Source organism: Lactuca saligna, chromosome 3 (assembly GCF_052625555.1).
Source record: "Lactuca saligna cultivar CGN05327 chromosome 3, ASM5262555v1, whole genome shotgun sequence".
NCBI lineage: Eukaryota > Viridiplantae > Streptophyta > Magnoliopsida > Asterales > Asteraceae > Lactuca > Lactuca saligna.
The window spans coordinates 35,621,983-35,633,052 of record NC_136419.1 but is presented as its reverse complement, the minus strand read 5'-3'; the positions used below and the strand labels follow the sequence as shown (position 1 = coordinate 35,633,052).

Here is an 11,070-nt window from a genome sequence, read left to right as displayed (position 1 = left end):
TTTTTTTTACTAAAACTAATTTATATATTAACAAAATCGTTAAAACATAAACAATAAATAAATTATAAAAAACATTTTTTTACATAATTTTTTTTTAAATAAGCAAAATGTATTTTAGTCGTACTACAAAAAAATAGTTTTTTACAAACAAATTATAGGTATTTTTATGTATTTATTTTACGTAAAATATATATTTTTTGTCTTTAAAAAATACGTTTTCATATAAAAAAATACGCTTTTGTAAAAAAAGTTTTTTGTAAATAAGATATATACATATTCGGTTATATGTATTTTAACCGAATAGGTTTGTTATGTATCTAAACAATTTATACGGTTTTTTTATGTTTTTTTAAATACAATTTAGAACCATACATATTTTAAATAAGATATATATGTATTCGGTTATATGTATTTAAACAATTTATACGGTTTTTCTTATGTATTTTAAATACGATTTAGAACCATACGTATTTTAAATAAGATATATATGTATTCCGTTATATGTATCTAAACAATTTATACAATTTTTTTTTTAAATACGATTTAGAACAATACGTATTTTAGATAAGATATATACGTATCCGGTTATATGTATCTAAACAATTTATATAGTTTTTTTTATGTTTTTTTAAATATGTATTTCAACTTAATTGCAAGTTCTAAATCATATGGTTAAAATGAAGATTGAAAGACATAGTGATATATCTTTTTGAAGTAACAATTATTAACACTACTCTTGTAACACCGTAAAAGTTAAAACAATTTTTCACATTTTCAAAACACATTTTCCAAACACATTCATTAATAAAATCTCATTGTATCGTATCATTGTTCACAAAACATTTTCCAAGATCAAATCATAATAAACTCCGTGGGTGTGTATACAGATCGTGTCGGCGCCTTCCCACGATCATCACTGGTACCTCAAACACATAACACATAACACTGTAAGCATAAAGCTTAGTGAGTTTCCCAAAATACCACACATAACACATACTAGCCACTCGAGGCTATAACTATGTGGGCCCTTGGGCCCTAACTCTGTGGACCCTATGGTCCTAGTTCTGTGAACCTTCCGGTTCTAACTCTGATATACTCTGATATACACATGGCATAAATCACATAGAAATAATGCAGTGCAACACATTACATAAATAGCATACAATAACTCTGTCACATAACTCTAATTACCACTCAAGGTAAAGTATAGTAAGAAGAGTCACCTCAGATGTCTCGGTAAATCCCTGACTCGGTAGCAGTATAGTCTAGCCTCTGCCTAATCACATAAAGTAAAATACGCTCATAAATATAACTCTCGAGACTAGACCCAACCCTCTATTAGCACCCTCAGATGGGTAAAAGATAATTTTACCCCTCTCTTGACTCAAAGACCCCATTGTTGACCAATCCCTAAAAGTCAAGAAAGTCAACGGTCTAACTTTGACCTGACTCGTCGAGTGCACTTGGGCGACTCGGCGAGTCTACACATGTCCACTATCTCTCTATCCTCTCATGACACGTCGAGCCTTCCCTTACTCGACGGGTTACACCTGGCATGAATCGCAGGGCCACCCCAACTCAACTCATCGAGTTCAATTATGAACTCGTCGAATTCCACCTGTAATCCTCTACCCCTTCTGATTCACCGTGTCATTCCCCAAAATCAACAAGTTACTCACTGAGTGACTTACGGGAAACCCTAGCCCTACTCACCGTGTCTATTCTTGGGACTTGGCGAGTTCATGTCATGCTTATACAGAAATGACCTCCTGAGGTCAGATCTGTTCCTCTAACCCGTAGATCTGCCCTCCTTGATTATGATAAACATGTAAAGTTTGGATATTGATGCCCATGAAAAGACCCTATGGCTCTATTTGAAGAAATGGCCTCAATATTCCACCCTAAGCTCATATAACCCAATGACACCCTATAAATATCAAGGCGCTTAGATCTCTGGACCTCTTTGGATCCAGATCCGTAGCTACAACACAAGAAGGTACCAATTGCACTAACAATCATACTCTAAATGGGCTAGAAACCCTAACTCTCAAGGATTAACACCCAAAACTAAAGGACGATCGAATATATACCTCAAGATGAAGTCCTTAAGATTTGAAATCCACAGATTAGCTCCCTCTTCAGTTTCCTCTTGCCTTGGTCACCTTCTTCTTGCAAAATCACCCACACAAGGATAAAAAATGGCTTCCTTTCTTTCTCAAAACACTCACACACTCTGGGGTCTCTCTCTATCAATTGGTCGCCGCAAATGAAGGCCATAAGGGCCTTTAAATAGGTCTCAAACCCCGAAAATTAAGGTTTTATTAAACAGCGTGGACTCGCCGAGTCCGATTATTAACCCGGATGGAAATTCACGACTCCACTCGGCGAGTCTAAGCATCAACTCGCTGAGTCTCTCTCAAAATCTCCAAAATAATAAATAAATAATGTACCTGAAAATCCGGATGTTACAACTCTTGACATAAAAAAACCGTATAAATTGTTTAGATACATAACAAAATCGTTGTTAATTTGTTTTTAATACATATAACTGAAAAAACAGTTAGAACTAGTGCCCAAAAGAATTTATACATTTTTTATGTCATGAATAGTGTTAATTATTACTATTTTAAAGACATAAAAAAACATTTTTTACAAAAATATATTTTTTATACGAAAACGTATTTTTTAAAGACAAAAAATATATATTTTACATAAAATAAATACATAAAAATATATACAATTTGTTTGTAAAAAACTATTTTTTTATAGTACGACTAAAATATATTTTGTTTAATTTAAAAAAAAAATTATGTAAAAAAATGTTTTTTATAATTTTTTTATTGTTTATGTTTTAACGATTTTGTTAATATATAAATTAGTTTTAGGAAAGAATAAACCAAAAGAGCGAGGCTTTGGTAATTTAAAGGGTGTAGGTCATGAGTTCGAGCCTTCCCGCTGCCAAATTAATTATTTTTTTTCAAAGAAATTTCAAATTAATTATTTTTTTTCAAAGAAATTTCAAAAATGGTCCCTTTGGTTTAGTAAATGTCACAAATTCAGTTCCTTTATACTTGAAAAGATGAAAATGCCATTACAGATTCAATCCCTAACGGGAGAATAGTAACGACGTTAGTAAAAAGGTTCATCTATGCAAGTTTTACAAACCACAGTGGCCATTTACATCAAAAAAAAATTAGTAGGGACTGACTTTGTTACTTTTAGCAAACCACAAGGACCATTTTTGAAATTTTGTCTTAATATAAACTACTTTTCTTATATTTGATAATATATTTGGATAAAATAAGAAATAAATCGTTTTGAATGAGCTAATAATAAACAATATCAAACTAATAAACTTTGTATTACACTATTTATATTACACAAAAACATCTAATGTTTCATATATGAACTTTCAAATATTAAACAATGAAATTAAGAATGAGGTCATACAAAATAAATCATTATACATAAATGTCATCAAGAGTTTTAAAATAAGTCTATTAGTAAATATGATATTTAATTTTAATTACATATTTTGCAAGGCATACGTTTGACTTTATGTTGGTGCGCCGAGAATCATCTTCCTTAATTTGTACCTAAAAAATTAAGGTGAATAGAAATATATAAAATAGATATTACTAACCATTATTATAAATAATTAAAAAATATATGTGGATCTCCAACCACCAGTTAAAGAGAACATACATCTCTAGTGGTATCGATTCCTAGGTGATATTGAAGTAGTCATTCTATGTACACCTTATTTTCTAATTACATAAACAAATATGAGTAACCAAACATAAAAATGTTATCTTTATTTAGGAAATATATTTTAGTTAACTAACAAATTAAATAATATAAGTTTAAGAGTTAAGAGTTTCTAAACATTAATATTTTTATTAATCATTCAATTAAGTAACACATGTTGAAATTTTTACAATCATTATTAAAAAGCAATTGAAATATTAGATTTTAAATGAATTTTGGTTGAAGTGTTTTGACCTCTATTATAATGTTATACTTTCCATCTCTCTCTCTCTCTCTCTCTCTATATATATATATATATATAGAGAGAGAGAGAGAGAGAGAGTGAGTGAGTGAGAGAGAGAGATGGAAAGTATAACATATGCATGTGTTTTAATTAATTATTTTTTTGAAACGGTACAATTACAAAAAAAAACATATTTAAAATATTTAATTAAATATTTTCTACATCACCCTATATAACATATGATCAATATATTAACGATTATACCACGATATACAATGACTGTATTTACAATAATCCAAAAAAGAAGAAAATATAAAAACGAATTAGTATAACAAACTTACAAATTAAAAGCTCTAATATAATAGCATATCTCCAAAAGTGATCAGAAGACCTCAACTCAACACAAAAACCTTTAAGTTTGTTTTCTTTCTGAAATTTGTTTATGATTTGTATGCATGTCTTCCCAAAAGATTGGTTTTTTTATAGTAAACTTTTCACTAAATGCTAATTAAACATAATATAAGTTATAAAAATTTTGAGTGTTAAATCATAATTAAGAAAACTTTGAGTTGCATTAGTTAAAAAAAAGAGGTTTCAAATGAATGTGGTTTGAGGAAGTTAAAAAAGAGGGTTTCAAATGCATGAGATTCAAAAAAAAGTACTAGCTTTATAAGTATGTATGATATATATATATATATATATATATATATATATATATATATATATATATATATATATATATATATATATATATATATATATACTACTAGAATACCCGCGCGATGCGGCGATGCCAAATGGTTTCTTTCGATAAATAATTTATATGCAACGATTAGTTTCATTTTCATGTCAGATAGTTTGCTTTAGTCTTTTAGCATATAGAATAGTTTCTTATCTGCTGTTATCTATTTCTTTGATTTTATTTAATGATGCAACTATGAAAAATAATTCTTTTGGGAAATAGTTTTGTTTCGACTATTAGGGATATTAACTTTTGGAAGTGGTGGTGCAATAATGTTTTTTTGCTAACTTTCGTAAATATGTTAATGTTTTCGGTTAAATAGAAAAATATGTTATTATAAAGGATTGAAGCAAAAAATATTCTTTTCGTTTGAAAATAATTAAAAATGAGTTTTTGTTTATACGGAATATTGAGAAACAAATATTCAATCAAAACTCAACAACCATTAGTCATAATTTTTGACTATTTTTGTAAAATTTGGGATCAAATTTGTGGATGCAATCATACTTTGACATCTATATATTATTATTAATCTACACATGCTCTTTTAAGGTTGCTACAAATTCCCTTTATATTCATGTATCATATTATATCGAATATCAATATGTCTTTATAGAGATATTATATTTGATTCCAACCATTTCATAATGTTTTTGATGTTTAAATACTAAATCGAAGTCCATTTTACTAAAAAACTCATAGGATAAACTAATAATATGATTTATGTGTCATTTTCCAAAGGTAAAAACCCACGTGAAGCTCTCCACCCATGTCTACAAAGGCGGTATATATTACACCGAAAAACAGATGATACAATTTAACTATTATTCAGATGAAAGTAAACCATCAAAAATAAGCAAAAGAACGTGAATGAATAGCACCACCATCCTATAGGAACATTGAATACTACAAAAAGATTATAAAACCAATTCAATTTGAAAATGGCCTTAGAAGCAACAATAATCATATTTGTTGAATCATCTAGATCCTCATTACATGACAACTACTGCTAAGACCAAACACAAGCTTGCTCTTCTACAACTTGAAATTCCTATTCATCTTTAAAACCAAACCAAAACTTATACACGCCATGGATTATAGAAAAAGTCAAATTTAACCTTTAAATATATACCTAAACACTTTATCCATTATTTATTGATCAACATCAAAACTTCTTTAACTTCCAAATTAGGTACCAAATTTTAAATAATTTTCAGAACTTGGACATGTTATAAAATGTCAAACTCACCGTACCCATCTAACAAATAAACGATATTCTTGTGAAAAAGCTCATTCATCTTAAAAAAGAATGCACTAGTCAGCTAAAAATGGTAGATTGCAACTTGGTCATGCCATTTGTATAATGCATCCACCATTTTGGAAAAACTATAAATTTATAAACCTAAATCTAGCATACCCTTGAGCCTTATTAATAAAATGTAGTAAAACCATTTGTAAACATGAAAAGGCAAGAGAAAAAATGATTAAACAATCAAGTTAGCTTCAACATAGACTATTTATTTTGAATAATGGATCGTTCACAATCAGCTACAAAATTATACAAAAAGCAATCATTTTCTAAAAATATTTCATTCACATATCCTGTAACTGAGTGACAATACACATGTATGGAAAACATGTTTCATTACTAGCAAATTTTTGGATAATAAAATTAATTAAAAATCGATGGAGAGTCGGCGATGATCAAAGATGTTCTTACCAGGATATGAAATTACCTACTCTAATTTTTTGGTACTTATATTTTTGTTCTTTTCACCATCAGCTTCATCATTAAATCCTAAAGTGCAAGAACAAATAAGTCTTGAAATTTAAAAAATGCCCTAATTTACGTAAGAGGGGACTAAAATCATAAACAAAAACGTAGTGAACCATGTGGAATTAGATTATCAATACAAATCTATGTTTGTGTTTATGTCAACAAAAAGATAAATAGAGAAGAAGAAGAAAGAACAAATATCTGTTTCCCCTCTTCTCTTTTCGTATTTCAAGTCCATTACCTCTCCTCTAGATCATGTTGGTGCATCTCGGTGTGCTTATATCTATCTTCCTAACCTCCATCCAGATCCAAAGTGTTTATATGAAAAAATCATAATACCAAGAAACCAGAACACAAAGAATTTTGAGATAAAAATTACTAATGAAATTACATAGATATAACAAAATTTCATACAGACCCAAGACCTCCCATCGTAACATCCATCCAAGCCATTACAAACGACAAAGAATATAGTAGATCTTACCAGGTTGTCGATGATTTGGTGAGTTAGGAGAGAAAGCGATTGAAAGGGGGATTCAAGATCTTAGACCACCATCGCACAATGTTGTTGTCTTCTTGTGTCCATCTTCTTCTTGAAGTGATTTTATAAGGGAGTTACGATATCTTCCAACACCACCACTTATAATTTCATTTGTTCACGAAAATTGCAATGATCATGGTAGAGTCAGATAAGTAGAGTGAATGTTGTATATATAAACTCAACGCTACCTATAACTATGAAATGAAATTGTTAGATCTTAAAAAAGGAAAAATAAAATCCAATGCTTACTTAAGATAATGGCTAGATCTATTAGAAAAAATATTTATTTTGACTGAAGGAATGGTAAACCCAATACCTGAACCAAGAATAATCGTGATACGTGTCTAGGCTTATAGACAAGGCCACTTCCATGGCCGGATGCATCATATATTAGTATATACATTAAATGGATAAGTTGTGGTGACATACTATGCAACAGTTTCTGGAGTGTCACTAATAGCTTTGCATGGAACCCACGCCTTAGATGAAAGTCACCCACGTCTTGATTGCATGTTACTGCTTCCACTTTTGTATTTTATTTAATTATTTGTTTAATGTATTTTGCATTGAAAGAGCAGAGTATTTAATTTACGGTTAGCCATGTTTTCCACTTCCTAGTTTTTAAACTTTTGCATTGTTATATATTTGGATGTATTTTCATTGCAGTTTTTTTTGTAAAAATAAGTTAGTTTTCAAAAAGCATCGTAAAAATAGGCTAGTTTTAGAATATATCGTAGAAATAGATTTCTTTTTAGTTAGGCCCACTCTATTTAATGATATATATATATATATATATATATATATATATATATATATATATATATATATATATATATATATATATATATATATATATATATATATTCAAGTAAACCCCTTTAACTTTAATTGCTTTTCTATTATTTATATCTTTCATTGATTAATTCAAAATTTTACATTCATTATATATTATACATAAATAATTATTATAAAATATATAATTATAATTTATGTATTATTCTTAAGTAGTTATACCATTAAATGAATAATACAAATATCTTCAAATAGATATTAATATTAAATATATTACCTCGGAAAATTAAAAGATCAACTATAAACGATGTTACATTAAAAATATACATTAAGTTAGAATTTAAATTAAACACTAAATCATAATATTTGTACTGATATTTTTATTATCGTTTATTTGTAAATATAAGAAAATCTTAATCCACAATACCTAAAATGTATAGCATGAGTTGTTACTATTTGCGAAAACTCTATAATTATGTTATTTGTTTTTACTCAACTACAAAAGCAAAACTCTTTTGCACACTCAATTGTAACTGTTGATGAAAACTCAGTAGAAATAATTGAGTGAATCGTTAAATCATCTCACTTTTTTTGTATTATAAATTCTCTTTCTTATAATCAATAGATTTTCATCTCTTCCAACCTAGCTAATGAATTTCTCTTACAATTCTTGAACTTAAATCCTTCTTCTTTTTCTTCAACATTCGTTCATCCATAACAAGGTACATATTATTGGCTTTATGTCATATATTTAATAATAGTAATTATCATATGTAGCATACTTATTAATCTCTTTTTTAAATTTTGATTTATTTTGCAGTTATATTTTGTCATATATCATTATGACTCTAGATCGTCTGTTTATGATTAATTTATACTGGGGTGGTAATATTAAATATGAGAATGGTATCATAAAGGGAGACCTCCAATCCATCAAATGTACCATTTCCTTTGGCTGATTGTGTTACATTTAAGGGAGATTGTGATGAAGCCAACTCATTATATAGTGAAGATAATAGTAGAGAGTCATTATGTGTTGGGGAAGATTCTGATGATGATGGTGTGTGTGAAACTCCAGTTATGAACTTTATGAGTGATGTTGGAGATATAGGAGACGGTGACATAGTCGGTTTGGAAGACCGCATTCAAATAGATGTTTGGAAGGAGTCAGAAAATAAAATAAGGTTAGGAATGCAATTTGAAAGTAAGTTCCAAGTGAAAAAAAAAGGCAGTGACACTTTGGTCTATCAACCAAAATAGAGAGTTCAAAGTGTATGATAGTAAGCCTAACTTGTGGGTAGCAAAGTGTAGGACTCTAGGAAATGAAGAAGAAAGTTCTGGTAGTGTGCATTGTACGCCCTGTTGTGCATGGTATGTTCGTGCAGTTAAGAAGAAAAATCAAAACATATGGAAGATTACACGTTGGGTGGATGCACACAATTGTTTTGGATCATGTACTGGCAATAATAATAAAAAATCTAAACTCTGCAACTATTGCCTTGTATATCCTCCATTCAATTGAAAAGGATATTGCTTATCGAGTGAAACATATACAATCAGATATTAAAAATAGTCTGAATGTTGATGTTTCTTATGATAAGGCATGGCATGGTAGGCGAAAATCTATAGAGAGTATTTATGGAACTTGGGAGAGTAACTTTGATGAGTTGCCCAAGTACATTGCAGCATTGCAGGCTTCAAATCCTGATACAGTTGTGAAGGGGTTTCATTGTCCAAATAGCTCATCAACACATGTAGCGACATTCAAATATGTTTTTTGGGCTTTTGGACCAGCTATTGATGCGTTTCGTCTATGTCGACCTGTTATTTCAGTAGATGGCTACCATTTGAAGGGTTCATATAGAGGAAAAATGCTTGTCGCTGTCACAAAAGATGAAAACAATAGTATATTGCCTGATGCGTATGCTATCCTTGATGAAGAGAGTTCACATAGTTGGGGCTGGTTTTTTTACCAACTCAGACATTTTGTTGTTCAAAACAGACAATTATGTGTTGTTTCAGACAGGCACAAAGGAATAATTCATGCAATGGAAAATCTACAAGAATGGCAAGAGCCATTAGCATACCATCACTTTTGTCTTCGACACATTAGAAGTAATTTCATGCAAAGGTACAAGAATGTGCGCCTTAAAAAGCTTTGTTGGTCTATTGGTAGCACCACACAAAGAAGAAAGTTTGTTATGTATATGAATGAAATAAAAAATATCAATCTCGAAACTTGGCAGTATTTAAAGGATATTAAAAGAAGCCAATGGTGTTTTTTATATGATGACAATTGTCGATGGGGTTTCTTGACAACAAATATCTCTGAGAGTCTGAACAATGCACTTCGCGGAGCAAGATAGTTACCGATCAGGGCATGTATTGACCTTACATTCAATAGAACTGTACAACTTTTTAGAAAGTACAGTGATATTGCAATGAATTGCAATACACCTCTACCATCATGTATGTGGCGTCTCTTTCGAAAAAGAGAAACTTGTGCACAAAGCCATACATTAACCAAGTTTGACTACAGTGAAGGTGTCTATAGAATTGTCACAAAGTTACAGATAAATGGCAAAGGGGGAAATACATACAGTATCCATTATTTTCAACAAACATGCACATGTGGTAAGTGGCAAATGGAAAGATTTCCATGTTCACATGCTATTGAAGTTTGCGGTTATAGAGGGGATAACCCTATTTCTATTGTTAATACTGTGTACACTACTATGACGTATAAACAACAATATACGTCAGCTTTTGTCCCACTTTCTCATGTTGATTATTGGTTAGAGTCGGATTGGAAGATTAAAGCAGATAACTCGAAACTTTCTGTGCATAGAGGCCGGAGGCGTGCAAATCAATTTCATAACGAGATGGACATTCGTCATCACGACGAACCTCGCAAATGTAGACTATGTCACCAAACTGGTCATAATAGAAGAAATTGTCCAAATTCCCAGCCAAGATTCAATGTGACGTGAACTTTGTAACATTTTCAATTAATGTTTAAGTTACCGTTTAACTTGTATTGTAATTTTACGCTTAATTCGTATTGTAATATCGTTTTTAATTATTCTTGTAATTTCGTACTGTTGTAAAATATTCAGTATTAGTATCTATTTGAAGGTCTTTATAAACTCTATTTAAAGGTATATTTCGTAAATAATAATACATAAGATATAATCATATATTATAGAATAAAGTAATCTATGTATAAT

At 29.9% G+C, this 11,070-nt stretch overlaps 1 protein-coding gene across 1 annotated transcript; it reads left to right on the top strand.

Annotated features, from left to right (window-relative positions):
* Positions 1-9,165: 9,165 nt before the first annotated feature.
* Positions 9,166-10,209, top strand: LOC145035355 (uncharacterized). Its single transcript, XM_078983905.1, has one exon. It carries the CDS (start codon positions 9,166-9,168, stop codon positions 10,207-10,209), a length of 1,044 nt encoding a protein of 347 aa, XP_078840031.1.
* The last annotated feature ends 861 nt before the right edge of the window (positions 10,210-11,070 follow it).